This window comes from Pelobates fuscus, chromosome 9, assembly GCF_036172605.1.
Source record: "Pelobates fuscus isolate aPelFus1 chromosome 9, aPelFus1.pri, whole genome shotgun sequence".
Classification (NCBI taxonomy): domain Eukaryota; kingdom Metazoa; phylum Chordata; class Amphibia; order Anura; family Pelobatidae; genus Pelobates; species Pelobates fuscus.
In genome coordinates, this window is record NC_086325.1 from 68,047,978 (window position 1) to 68,063,240 (window position 15,263).

At 41.5% G+C, this 15,263-nt stretch overlaps 1 protein-coding gene across 1 annotated transcript in view; it reads right to left on the reverse strand.

Annotated features, from left to right (window-relative positions):
* The window catches only part of LOC134573760 (interleukin-13 receptor subunit alpha-1-like), a 77,334-nt gene that overhangs the window by 21,047 nt on the left and 41,024 nt on the right, over positions 1-15,263 (reverse strand). Inside the window, exon 7 of the mRNA XM_063433538.1 lies at positions 896-1,047. Coding sequence (XP_063289608.1) covers positions 896-1,047 — 152 coding nt within the window. The remainder of the gene's footprint in view (positions 1-895; positions 1,048-15,263) is intronic.

A 15,263-nucleotide genomic window follows, 5' to 3' on the forward strand; every position in this document is an offset into this window, starting at 1 on the left:
TAGGAAGGAATAAGGAGTCGTCCGACCGCCACAGTAGCTGAAACCCAACTCCGAAGTCCGGTTGTTGGGGGTGGAGCTGCGTGCTGAGCGCGAGGACAAAGAAAATGGTCGCCACGAGCAGCGGTGATAAGAGGAGAGCCCGGCTGTAAAGCCGGTTAAGCGGTTAAGCGGTGCTCGTGCGAAATTATAATCACTGTGATGTTAGTACATTTGTGAGCAGTGAGCCGTGACCGGGGAGCCGGTCGCACGGTTCTGCTCAGTGTAGTGGCGGTCGTCCCCGGCGGGAAGGGAAAAAAGGCGCGAAGGTCCGTGACAGGGTATTAGCAGCTCCAGCCGACGTCCCTGAGCCCGGCAAAATTAGGCTGTGGGGGTTAGGCTGGGCTAGGGAGACCCAAAAGGGGAAGCAAATAGGAAATCGTAAAGAATATAAATACTAAGCCAAAGTCATCAATGGCAATTGAAACCATGTAAAACACAACATAGTACCATGATGTTATAAAATTAACAATAGCAACATAAATATCATTAATACTAATAATAACATTAATAATAATATTAATAATATGAATAAAATTACTAGCAATACGAATTATTACAATAAACAGTAATCCCACAGTTAAGGAGCTTGAGGGATCAGATATACTTAACTGAGGGAGCAGCAAATAAAGAGGAACAGGATTGGTTGACATAACCTATTATGCTGGAGAAGTGGAACTTGATTGGCTATTTCCTGTTGCTGGGAAGAATACATCTGAGACTGTTAATGTTATTATTGGTTATGTTTATAAAGTTTATTTTTCTTTGCTGCTGAGGGAAATAAAGAAAGAGTGCAGCATAATACTCGTCTCCATGTCTGAATAAAATCGCCATTTTCAGCACACAGTGAATCTCTTACCTCATACTTGTTTACTTTTCCATTATTCAAATTTGTAAGCAGTAATTCAGATTTTGATTGCCTAGGTTTTAACGGCGTTACATTCCAGCTCACATATATGGTGTCCTTGACCATTCGTGATATATTGGTGATATTTGGTGCAGAGAGCTGTACTACAAGAAAAAAATAAAATAAAAATGGTTGCCTGGTTGCCAAATGGTGTTTGGTCTCAGATATTTATTTTTCTATGATTATTTACTATCGCATAGATTTGGATTTGGTGAAGCTCATTGTCATATTTTTGGTTTGATTTACTATGCAATATTTTAGTGGCTAATCCTGAAGAACCTTAATGTTTACAAATACTGGTTAAGTAATTACTGGCAATGAATATATAGAGTTATAGAAAACCCAATTTATATCCCAGGTGTCTGTAGCCACATAATTCTTAGGCATATTCTGCCTCCCCCCAAACAATTATTTTTCTATTGCTTGATCCATGTTTTGAAGAGCTCACACGTGAATCAGGAAATAGCTCACTCCCTCTCCCCACAAATAAACAAATACAATAGCTATAGCAATTAAATAGATCTAAATATGTATAAAAATAAAAAGCATTTGGAGGACATTTACATACGCCCCAGTTATGGGCAGGCGGTACGTGACGTAAGCGCGTCCGTAAGCGGCAGGACCGCGCGTTTCTTGGACCAGGAAGTGAGGCAGTGAGGCAGCGAGGCAGCAAGGACGCCGAGCTCGACGGCAAAAAAAAATTGAAGCGGCCGAAAAAGAGATCGGGTTGACAATGACTGGATAAGACCGACTTCATAACCCTCAGCCTGCAAGTACTTGCGCTTTTCAAGCAGAAGACTGGTTTTGGCTTCGACATGATGGACACGTGACTGATCCCATCGAACATAAAGCTAATATTTGTGAGTAAATATCTATTTTCCCATTTACTTGTCACTGACTTCCACCTGTTATTTGACGTGAAATAAGGGATATCTATAATTAAAAAAGAAAAGGGAAAGAGAAAGGAAAAAGAAAAGGGAGAAAAGGAAAAAGAGAAAGAAAGCCAGAACCTCTTCAAATAATAAAGGCTGAAGGGGATCAAACTACAAGCCAATAATTAATACCCGTTAAAGGTAAAAATACCATTTAAAGACATATGCGTTAAAGAAATATACAATATATTACTCCAAGTGAAGTGAAGTTTAAGCAGCAGACTCATCACTACACATGGCTCCTAAGAAAGAGAAAGCCCAAATTATTGAAAAAAAGAAGGCAACAACTGGTACATATTACCTACCTAAAATGGCATCTACAGAATCAGAGAGGCAACGGAAATCTTTGCCCTTAGAAAATGCTGAGCTCTCTGTTCATCAATTGTCAAACTTATCAGAAGATGACTTCCCCCATCTGCCAAAAAACTCACAGGGAATGACGCAACAACTATTAACTCAAATGTTGGACAACTTACCGTATATACTCGAGTATAAGCCGACCGGAATATAAGCCGAGGCTCCTACAATGTGTGTGCATATGAATGCAGTGTGTGTGTTTGAGTGCAGTGTGTGTATATGAGTGCGGTGTGTGTATGAATGCAGTGTGTGTGTATGAATGCAGTGTGTGTGTATGAGTGCAGTGTGTGTGTATGAATGAAGTGTGTGTGTGTGTGTTGCAGAGCCTTGGTGGGGGGTGGGCAATTTTATTATTATTATTTTTTAATTATTTTAATAATTATTTTTTATTGTTATTTTTTATTTTATTTAATTTTTATTATTATTATTTGTTTTATTTATATTTTATTATTATTTATATTTTTTTCCGTCCCCCCTCCCTGCTTGATACATGGCAGGGAGGGGGGCTCTCCTTCCCTGGTGGTCCAGTGGCATTGGTAGTTCAGTGGGGGGGAGGAGGGGGGAGGAGGGGGGCTGGCTGAGAGTTTACTTACCTCTCCTGCAGCTCCTGTCAGCTCCCTTCTCCTCCGTGCCGGTCCGTGCAGCTCCTCTGTCAGCTCACACTGTAAGTCTCGCGAGAGCCGCACTATGACCCCGCGGCTCTCGCGAGACTTACACTGGGAGCTGACCGAGGTGCTGACCGGACCGGCGCGGAGGAGAAGGGAGCTGACAGTGTCACGATTCGGGGAACCCAACACGCTAACAAACACACACAGACACACACACAGAAAGTGTGCAGTATCGGACCTTAGAGTGGCCGGGCTAAGCACACACAGAATAGTCAGGAGACAAGCCGAGTAAGGGAAACCAGAAAACAGAATAACGATAAACAAGCCGAGGTCAAAGGGTAGGAGAAAGTCACAAAGTCAGTATAACAAGCCAGAGAGTACGTAACCAGAAAGCACACGTTCAGAATCAATACTATAAAGCAAAGACCACAACAGGGCACAGAGAGACAGGAAAGGTAAGTATTTAAATCCTAGCCTGAATCCTGATTGGATAACCTCCAGTCAGTATTAACAATACGATTAACAATAACGATATCTATACCCCCCACTGTGATTGTTGCGCTGTAGCTTTAACGCCGGGTCACGTGAGTGACCCCGGCGTTTAGATAATAGTGCCGGCTCCCAGCGTGCAGCGTTAGACATGCTGCCGCTGGGAGGAGGAGAGGAGGACGCGAGCGGCGTGTCAAGAGGAGAGGACGCCGCTCGCTTACCGGTAAGGGGAGAGGGGACCGCGGGCGGCGACAGACCGAGGGTGAGTGCTGCGAGAGGATTGCAGCCTCCCCTCTGAGCCACCCGCGGAGCCCTGACATAACCCCCCCTTGAAGACCGCCCGGAGGGCGGTAAGCCGAAGGCTTCAAAGGAAACCGCGCATGAAAGGAGCGGATCAAGGAGGGGGCGTTCAAGTCAGAGACAGAAGCCCACGACCGCTCCTCAGGGCCGTAACCCTTCCAATCAACTAGATACTGCAACCGACCTTGAGAGAAACGAGAATCAAGGAGAGCAGCCACCTCGTACACATCACTAGAGACCGCGCGGAGGGCATCGGAACGCCTGAGAGACCCAGAGAACCGATTACAGAGCAAGGGCTTCAAAAGGGAGGTGTGAAAGGTGTTAGGTATACGCATGGAAAGAGGCAAAGTCAGGGAGTAGGACACAGGATTCACCCTATGCAATACCTTATAAGGACCAAGGAACCTGGGCGCGAACTTCATCGAGGGAACCCTAAGGCGGAGATTCCTAGAGGACAACCAAACCCTATCACCCGGAGCATAAGAAGGAGCCGCAGCGATCAGCAAACCTCTTTTGAGTAGCAGCAGCACGACAAAGAGCAGCATGGACCTGATCCCACATCTTCCGTAAGGAGGCGAGGTGCTCGTCCAAAGCGGGCATTCCCTTGTCGGAGAACACACCGGGAAGGACAGCGGGTTGGAACCCATAAGCCACCATAAAAGGACTTACGCCAGTTGAAGAATGAGACACAGTGTTCCTGGCAAATTTAGCCCAGGGAAGGAGATGGGACCAGTTGTCCTGGTGTGCATTCGTGAAACAGCGTAAATACAACTCCACAGACTGATTTGCTCGTTCGGCAGCTCCATTAGATTGCGGGTGATAGGAGGAAGTAAACGATAAGGAGACCCCCCATCTCAGCACAAAAGCCCCTCCAAAACCGAGAGACAAACTGAGGGCCCCTGTCAGATACGATATCTTGCGGTATATCATGCAAGCGGAACACTTCTTTGGCAAACACCTGAGCCAACTGAACCGCAGAAGGTAGCTTCTTAAGCGGAATGAAGTGCGCCATTTTGGAGAACCTATCAGTTACAGTCAAGATTACTGTCTGTCCATCAGATGAAGGAAGATCCACAATAAAGTCCATGGATAAGTGTGTCCACGGTTCCTTGGGTACAGATAGGGGCATAAGGAGTCCCAGGGGTTTAACATTAGGGGACTTACACTGTGTGCAGACACGGCAAGCCTACACATAATCTACCACGTCTTTTTTGAGTGAGGGCCACCAAAACTGTTGGAGAAGACCCTTGTAAGTCTTGGTAACCCCTGGATGACCAGCAGTTTTGGCTGTGTGAAATGAAGTTAATAACTTCTTTCTGTCTTTTACTTTTACGTATAGCTTACCAATAGGAGTCTCAGGGGGTGCTTGGGATTGGTATGACTTGATACCATCAAGAAAAAGGGACGAAATAACCAAACGGGTAGTAGCTATTATATTCGTTGTAGGTACAATGGGCTCAGGAGTGGAGGTTATAGAATCTACAGGTTCGTACTGGCGGGAGATAGCATCAGCCTTGACATTTCGATACCCAGGCCTGTATGTGATTATGTACTGAAAACGTGAGAGAAATAAAGACCATCTAACTTGTCGAGAGGATAACCTTTTAGCGTCTGCGATATAGGATAGATTTTTATGATCGGTTATAACCAGAATCTTATGTCTAGCTCCTTCTAACAAGTACCTCCATTCTTTAAAAGCCATCACTATAGCTAATAATTCCCTGTTCCCGACATCGTAATTCTTTTCAGACTCAGACAAGTTAACCACAGGGAAGGAGGGGTTCGTTATACGATTGTCTTTGTGACAACACTGCTCCTATACCTGATTCAGAGGCGTCTACTTCCAGTACAAAGGGAAGGGAAGGATCAGGATGGTGTAACACAGGGGCAGTGGCAAATGCCTTTTTAAGAGTCTCGAAGGCCACAATAGCGTTAGGATTCCAAACCCTGGGGTGTAAACCTTTTTTAGTCAGTTTAGTAATAGGGGAAATGATGGATGAGAAGTTTTTAACAAATGTCCTATAATAATTGGCAAACCCTATAAATCGCTGTATTGCCTTAAGTCCTTGGGGAAGGGGCCAGGACAGTATAGCTTCCAATTTTGAAGGATCCATGCTGAATCCTTGTTCAGAAATAACATAACCCAGGAATTGTACAGAAGTTTGGTCAAATAAGCATTTTTCTAATTTACAATAAAGACCGTTCTGCAACAACCTCTTAATCACCATCCTAACATGAGTATGATGTGTCTCCAAATCCGGAGAATATACAAGTATGTCATCAAGGTAGACTACGGCACAGACATGCAGTAGGTCTCTAAGGACATCGTTTATGAGATCCTGAAATACGGCAGGAGCATTACACAATCCAAAAGGCATGACTAGATACTCGTAATGCACACTGCGTGTATTGAACGCCGTTTTCCATTCATCGTTCTCCTTGATGCGAACAAGGTTATAAGCCCCCCTGAGGTCTAGTTTTGTAAAATATTTAGAACCTTTGACACGGTCAAACAACTCCGTAATGAGAGGGATCGGATAGGCATTTTTAATCGTTATATTGTTTAGAGCTCTGTAGTCTATACACGGTCTCAAATCGCCCTTCTTTTTCGCCACAAAAAAGAAACCAGCACCAGCCGGAGAGGAGGACCTTCTAATAAAACCTTTACTTAAGGCTTCCCGTATGTACTCCTCCATGACCTGGTTCTCTTTCTCAGAAAGAGGGTAGACCTTACCCCTAGGAGGCATAGTACCCGGTAATAGGTTTATGGCACAGTCATACTCACGGTGTGGAGGTAACTTATCTGCCTCCCTTTTTTCGAAAACCAATGCAAGGTCTGCATATACAGAAGGGACAGAAACAGAAAGAGGTTTAGCCGTGGGCACGTTGAGTAAACAAACGGGACGTACATGGGCCATACAGTCTCGTTGACAAGATTCCCCCCAGGAGAGTATATCTAAACAACCCCAATCAAGTACTGGGTTGTGTTTAACTAACCAGGGAAAACCCAGAACGATGGTAGCAGTAGGGGAGTCAATTATTTGGAAGGTTAATCGTTCCTTGTGTAAAGCACCCACAGACATAACTATATCTTGGGTTTCATGGGTCACCAGAGGTTTCTCAAGTGGTCTACCATCTATGACCTCAACGGCCAAGGGTGTGGCCTTTCGGATCAAAGTCAGGGCTGCGGTTTTGGCAAAGTTCTCATCCATAAGGTTGTCTGCCGCACCTGAATCGATCAAGGCTTTGGTTGTTATAGTGGTTTTATTGACCAAAAGAGAAACCGTAATAAACGGTCTGGAGATGGACACATGAGGGGACAAGGTCATAACACCCGAGGCCGACCCCTCTCTGGGCCTTAGGTGCTGTAGTTTCCCTGTAACTTAGGACAGGTATTACAGTGGTGCCCCCTCTTTCCACAATAAAGACATAACCCCTCTCTTCTACGATACGTTCTTTCAGCCTCAGTTAACCCCGTAGCACCCAATTGCATGGGTTCGGGGGATGGTTGCCTAGGAGCGGGTAATGCTAGTAATGCAGTACTGGGTAGAGCAGGTAACACCCGTGTATCCAGCCGTCTTTGACTACGCCTCTCTCTAATACGGTTATCAATAAGGATTACATAGTCTATAACATCATCAAGAAGAACAGGCAGTTCCCTGGATGCTATTTCATCCAGTATGTAAGCGGCCAAACCCTCCTGAAAGGCTGTTACGAGGGCGTCATTATTCCAAACCACTTCAGCTGCTAGAGTGCGGAATTCGATAGTATAATCCGCTACAGATCTATTACCCTGTCGAACCCTAAGCAGAGCTTTGCCAGCAGAGGCAACCCTACCAGGTTGATCAAACATGCGTTTGAATGCTGACAAAAAATCTGCAAAGGACATAGGAGACATATTCTCCCACATGGGGTTTGCCCATGCTAAAGCTCTCCCGGACAGGTGGTTTATCAAAAAGGCAATTTTGGATCTGTCAGTGGGATAGGAACGTGGATTCATCACCAAATGGATGTCGATTTGGTTGAGGAAACCACGACACAATGCTGGGTCACCACTATAGCGCTGTGGCGGCGTCATGTTAACTACATGAGCAGGAATGGGTGCTGGAGTAGGGATGGGTTCGGGCACAGCAGCAGCAGCCTCCTGAACGGCAGGCTGCAAGTGTGCAGTACGAGCCAGTATGGTTTGCAAAGCTTGAGCAAACTGATCCATACAGTGGTCCAAGCCATTCATTCTAGCCTCCTGATTAACTAGGAGCTGTGGTATGTCAGCAGGTTCCATTATGGCCCTGTTGTAATGTCACGATTCGGGGAACCCAACACGCTAACACACACACAGACACACACACACACAGAAAGTGTGCAGTACCGGACCTTAGAGTGGCCGGGCTAAGCACACACAGAATAGTCAGGAGACAAGCCGACTTTCACACCTCCCTTTTGAAGCCCTTGCTCTGTAATCGGTTCTCTGGGTCTCTCAGGCGTTCCGATGCCCTCCGCGCGGTCTCTAGTGATCTGTACGAGGTGGCTGCTCTCCTTGATTCTCGTTTCTCTCGAGGTCGGTTGCAGTATCTAGTTGATTGGAAGGGTTACGGCCCTGAGGAGCGGTCGTGGGCTTCTGCCTCTGACTTGAACGCCCCCTCCTTGATCCGCTCCTTTCATGCGCGGTTTCCTTTGAAGCCTTCGGCTTCCCGCCCTCCGGGCGGTCTTCGAGGGGGAGCCCTGACAGACAGGAGCTGCAGGAGAGGTAAGTAAACTCTCAGCCAGCCCCCACAGCCCCCAGTCTGTATTATGGCAATGTAAATTGCCATAATACAGACATTGACTCGAGTATAAGCCGAGTTGGGGTTTTTCAGCACAATACTCGAGTATATACGGTATATAAAAAAATTTAAACTGATATCGAACAAAATACAAATGATCTTAGATCGGAAATTGCCATTCTTTATGAGAAACTCTCAAGTCAGACAATTATACTACAAAAAGTTCAAGACGACTATGAACATATTAAAACATCTAATATACAGTTAGAGAAGAAATTGCATGACATTGAGATTAAAATTACAAACTTAGAAGATCGCTCCAGGAGAAACAATATAAGAGTTAGAGGTATACCAGAATCAATAACACAAGAAGATTTATATTCTTATCTGGACAGCTCCTTTTCAAATATTCTGTCTCGACAGACCCTGGGTCCTGAAACTTTTGAAACATTTCATAGATTGTCTAGACCAAATGGGAACGATAAATCCTATCCAAGAGATATTATGGTTTGCTTTTCGAGCTTCCAGATAAAAATTCGAATAATGCAGAAAGTAAGGAAGGAGACCTTGGACACCGATGAATGGAGACATTTAAAAAAATGTCAGGACTTATCTCAAAAGACAAGACAAGCAAGAAGAACTTTCTCAGAGGAAACGGCAATCCTAAGAAACATGGAGATAAGATATAAGTGTCTGTTTCCGATGGCAATTATGGTCTTTTTTAAAGACCAAACATATATCTTTAGAGACAATATGGCACTAAAAGAGAAATTGACAACTTTGAAGCTTACTCTAACCTCAAATTGAAGTTTTTTTTTTTTTTTTTCTTGTATTGGGTCAACATTTGAAAAGGGGTTTCTGGCACGGTTTAGAAATGGAAATGTTTTAGAGTTGTCACATATAGTTGACACATATATAAGAAAAAGAAAGGGAAGAACAAGGGATAGAGGGATAGACTTACACTTAAAATAATGAATAAGGTGAAGAGTTAGAAGTTATAATTTGTTTACACAGATATACAACTAAATTTAGTTGCACTTAAAAGTGGAGAAATTAATGAATGAAAATGAACATTATAATACGCACAAAATTGATCAAATTCCGCAGTAGATGAGCATTAAAAATGCACAATTTCAAAAGAAAAAAAAAGGGAAAGAAAAAAGGGAAAGAAAAAAAAAAGGGGGGAAGAAATTTTAGTTTATTCACAAGGGGAAAGAGAGTAAAGGGAAAAAGTTTAGCAAATGAAAGATGGATTAAGGGGAGGGAAAGATAGGGGAAGAAGGGAAGAAAGGGAAAAGGCGAATATATTTAAACATATGTATATCACTTAAATTAATATGAATTATGTAGTCACGACATTAGGTAAATAATGGAGGTACTGACCTAGAGGAGAAAATAGGAATTTGTATGAGGTGAGAAAGCAAAATGAGATTTTTTTTTGGATATAATAACAAGGTGATAGATGAAGTTGTTTTAGATAAACTTAGATAATTGTATAACGATATAACCAGGGAGTAATCTGCAGATAGGTTTCGGGGTTAAAATTGTATATTTAAAAAAAAAAAAAACAGGAAAGGAAGAGAGAAAGGAAAAAGAAAAGAAAAAGGAAAGAAAATAATAGTGTAATGTATTTGAAAGGGAAAAGGGAAAGAAAAAAGGAAAAAGGAAAAAAGGCCCACTATCCTGGTTCAGGGTCCTGCGACGGCAGCAGGGCCAAATATGAAGACTTTATATAGAAGTTCTTCATATAACGGAATGAATGCTCAAGCAGATTGTTGGATGTGGAGCTTCTTCAGGAAGCTACATATTATATGGCCGAATGGGGAAGGTACGGGTGGATTTGTGTGTTGGTTGCTACCCGAGAGGAGGTTAGAGGGGAGGAAGGAGTGGGGGGAGTTACGGCAAGGGGTTTAAACTCAGGACAGAAAAGAGGTTAACTGTACAAATTACTGGTGGATAGTAAAACGGATATTGGTTTTGTTCAGGAAACACATTGGGTTAATTCTACATCTAAATTATGGAATTATGCAAAATTTCCAGTGGTCCATAGATCTAATCTGATTGGAAAGAATAAGAAAAGAGGAGTAGCAATTTTCTTTTCAAGTAGCTTGAAGTATGAGTTGGTTTATGAGGAGGTTGATCTTGGTGGTAGGTTTCTCATAGTAATAGCCCGAATTAATGACATCCTGTATACTTTGGTAAATGTATATGCTCCAAATCAACTTCCACATAGATTTTTGGAAAGTTTGTTGCAAAAGGTTGACCGCGTGTGGTCTGGGAGCTTGATTATCGGCGGTGATTTTAACTGCATTATAGATAATAAAGTAGATAGGAACAGAATTAAGCCCGTAAATAAAGATGGTAATCAAAAAATAGGACCATCAATGATGCAGATCTTTTTTAGCAAAAAACTGTCTGTATGACTGCTGGAGAACATTTAATCCAGAAGAGCGAGATTATACGTTCTATTCAAACGTTCATCAGTCATACACTAGAATTGATTATTTTTTGGTTAGGGCTGAAACTTTGGATCGAGTTAACAAAGTGATAATTGGACCTATAACATGGTCTGACCATGCACCAGTATGCTTAGTTATAAATAATAACGCTGAATATAAATGCAGAGATAGATGGAGATTAAATGAAACTTTATTAAAATCAGAAACTAATGAAGAAGAACTGCGTATCCAGGCTCGAGAATTTTTCGAAAGCAATGATACAGGGGATGTTTCTAACGCTATGTTGTGGTGTACTTTTAAATCATATATGAGAGGATGTTTTATAAAATTAGGTGCTAACATAAAAAAAAAAGAAGGGAAAAGAGCTGAATGAGCTTAGCATCGATTTGGCAAAAAAGGAACGTTTGCACAAGATTACTTTAGATTATAAAATCCTGGAGGATATTAAGGAGATTAGAAAATTTTTTTTAGTAAGAACTCAAGAGAAAATAAATAAAGCAATGTTAATATTAAAGCAGGGATGGCATTATGGAAATAATAAAACAGGGAAAAATCTTTCTAACAAATTAAAAATAAAAATAAACTTCAATCTATAAAATATATAATAGCTGGAAATAAAAAACTCTTTTCGCCAACCCAAATAGCGAATGCATTTGAAGAATATTATAAAAGTTTATATAATTTAAAACTTAATGAGCCATCTGAAGGGGAAATAAAGCAGTTCCTGGATAAATGAAACCTGCCAAAGATATCCACTGAGAAATTAAATCAGCTAAATGCCCCATTCTCCATTCAGGAGATTAGTAATACCATTAAAACATTAATAGCGGGCAAAGCACCAGGTCCAGATGGCTTTTCATCGATTTTTTATGAAAAATTAAATGATATAATTTCCCCATACATATTGAAGACATTTAAAGAATTTGCTAGTAATAAAACTATCCCATCCGAATTGCTCCAGGCCTCTATAATGCCAATCCCTAAACCAGATAAGGACCCAATATATACCTCAAATTATAGACCAATTTCTCTTATTAATTTAGATATTAAAGTGTATTCTAGAATTCTGGCTGATAGACTTAAACAAAATATACCGGATATTGTACATTTAGATCAGAGTGGGTTTGTAGAAGGTAGGGGTACGTCTGATAATATTAGGAAATTAATGAATGTGCTATATCATGTGGATCAAAGTTTGTCCCCTTTCGCCATGGTTACCCTTGATGCCGAGAAGGCCTTCGACCGTGTCGGCATAGAGGGTCCTTTTAAGGAGTGCACAATGGCGCTATATAAAGATCCTCAAGCCAGAGTTTCAGGATTTATGTTCCAATCAAAATGGTTCCCAATTAGAAATGGGACGCGACACGGCTGCCCTTTGGCACCCCTGTTATATATTCTTTCCATAGAGCCGTCGGCAGCCGCGATTAGACAGAATGAAGATATCAGTGGGCTAAAAGTAAACACTTTGGAGAATAAAATTGCACTTTATGCAGATGATGTTCTACTGACCCTTACAGATCTATTGCAGCTGTATTTTGTCTTATTAAAGAATATAGCAAACGTTCAGGCTATAAAGTAAATATAAAGAAAACACAAATTCTGAGAAAAGGCCTAATTGGGCCTGGGGAAAAAAAACTTAAAAAGGAATTTAAATGTGACTGGGAAGCAAGGAATATAAAATATCTAAGGGTAAGACTATCTTTAGACTACAGAGAAATTGGAGAGCTTAACTATACAGAAATCGCTACCCAATTTAGGAGGATTCTAAAAAATTGGAGGGGGTTAGAACCGTCTTGGTTGGGAAGAATCGAAGCGGTAAACTCCTGCCTACTTCCCAAATTGACATTTTTATTTGGTTATCTCCCGCTGAGGGTGTCCTCCCAGACGATACGCGGTCTTCAAAAACAGATATCAGAATATATATGGCAAGACAGGAGACCTAGAGTGTCATTGGAAATTCTACAGAGAGATTGGAAAGAGGGGGGAATTTCTTTCCCGGACATACAAAAACTATATATGATCAATATGGTAGCACATTTAATCAAGTGCGATAATACAATATCAAGACCAATTTGGTTAGATATTGAAAAATCGGACCTCTGTAATATCGAACCTCTATTTCTCTTGTGGTGTGATAGTGAATTTGTAAAAAATACAAAATCTAGCAATCCGATGAATAATACAATGATCTACATAGCAAAATATCTAAAGAAAAAATACGGAACTAATTATATAACAAAAAATGCCCCATTAACATGCTTAAAACTTTATATAAAAGACATAAATATTCAAGAATGGGAAAAGTGTGGAATTGCAAAAATTGCGGAACTTTTAAACGATAACAAAATGTTGTCATTTCCAATATTACAGCTTAAATATAACATCCCCTCGAAGGAAATATTTAATTATTTAAGAATAAAATCTTTTACTATGGGAAAAACTTTTTCGGAAACTTCTCCAATTGATCAGTTTATAGCATCCCATTATAGAAAAAAATTGCTTCCAGATTTAACCAATTTATAAGAAGCCAAAGGCAAATAGATAAAGCGTTAGCAATGAACAAATGGGAGCAAGAACTCAATTTTTCATTCCCGGTCGAAGATTGGATTATGGGCCTACAATTAGTAAAAATATATAAACATGGGGTAAATATACGGGAAGTGTATTTTAAACTTGTATACCGTTGGTACCTGGTGCCCACTCGCCTGCATAGATTTCAACCCACACTTCTACCGGATTGTTGGAGATGTGGCAGGGAACTAGGCTCATCCTCTCACATCTGGTGGGACTGTGAGGAGTTGAAACCTATGAAAATTACTTTTTCGGACTTGGTAGATTTTATTTTGAAGGTTCAAACTGCTATTACGGCTCAAATGTTCCTGTTTCATTTAGACATGCCAAAGGTCAATATAAAATTAAAAATCCTTATGATTCACATTTTTATGGCAATTAAAATAGTTATGGAGAAATATGGGTCCGTTAATCTGGCAACATATTTGCATACAAGTGGATTATCAATGCAGGATGGAAGCAGTGATAGCAATAAACAAGATATCAAGAGAGAAATATGATGAGATCGTGGCCCCTTGGAATAGATATCTTAGTCCTAAAACTCAAAAAAAACCTCCCGCCCCCTATTGATAACCACTCTTAGGTAGTAGTTCTATGTGGAACTGTAAGAAAGAGGATAATGTATGTAACTTTCTGCTTTCTTTTTTGACTGTAGTTAATGTTTAACTGTATGAAATATGGTTTTATTAAAAAATATGTGTATGTACAATATTTACAATATTTAAATTACTGTAACACTTCAAACCTATTTCTGAAAGTGTGTATATGGATGAAATTTTAAAGTTAAAAATAAAAATGTATATATATAAAAAAAATAAAAATATAAAAAGTATTTGTATATCAGCTACAACATTAAAACCACTGACAGGTGAAGTGAGTAACATTGATTATATTGTTACAATGGCTCCTGTCAAGGGGTGGGATATATTAGGCAGTGTCAGGGTACCTGAGGTCTCTACCTTTGAAAAGGGTAGAGACTTAGTTGTTTATCCCTCTAGACACGCCATATCTGCCGTTCCTCGCGGTCCTTCCAGTCATTCTAACGCTGGCCGCAAGGGATCCGCTTCCTTTTCTAACACGACGCTCGATACTTGACGTCTTCACGCTATCCCGAGCGACCTGCCACTCTATTGGCTTTATCCTATCAGCACCCAGCTGAGGCGTGTCTACTCTCCGGACTCAGGGTATTTAAGCTTGCTTCTCTCGTCAGCTCATTGCCCTGTCGTGGTTCTAGCTTGTCTAGTCACTCAGTGCTCTTGTATTCTAGTATTCTCTTTGGTTTTGACCCGGCTTGTTGTACTATTCTGTTTATCTCTGGTTATCCCTCTGACCCGGCTTGTCTCTCGCTTACCTGTCTTCTCGTTCCCTCGACCTCGGCTTGTCTCTGACTATTCTCTGTTACTCTATGTACGTTAGTCCGGCCATTCTAAGGCCCGGTATACGTACCTTTCTACTGTTTGTACTCTGCGTGTTGGATCCCTGTCCCGATCCTGACATTACGACAGGGCCAATGGATCCTGCAGGTACAAACAGTCAGCTTGGTTCTTCCGACTCCAGGTTTGACGCCATGGAACACAGGATGGATCAGATGGCCCTAGCACTACAGGCGCTATTGTCTCGTGCTAGCAACCCACCAGAGGAGACACGTACTCCTTCGATCCCTCCTGTAAGTTCAGGTCTAGAAGTAGCTACTGTTGGTGCTTCTTCCCGTATTACTCCACCAGTACGTTATGGCGGTTCTCCTGAGAAGTGTCGTGGCTTTTTGAACCAGATCAGCATCCATTTCGAATTACAACCCCGTTCCTATCCTACAGATAGAGCGAAGGTTGGATTTATTGTTA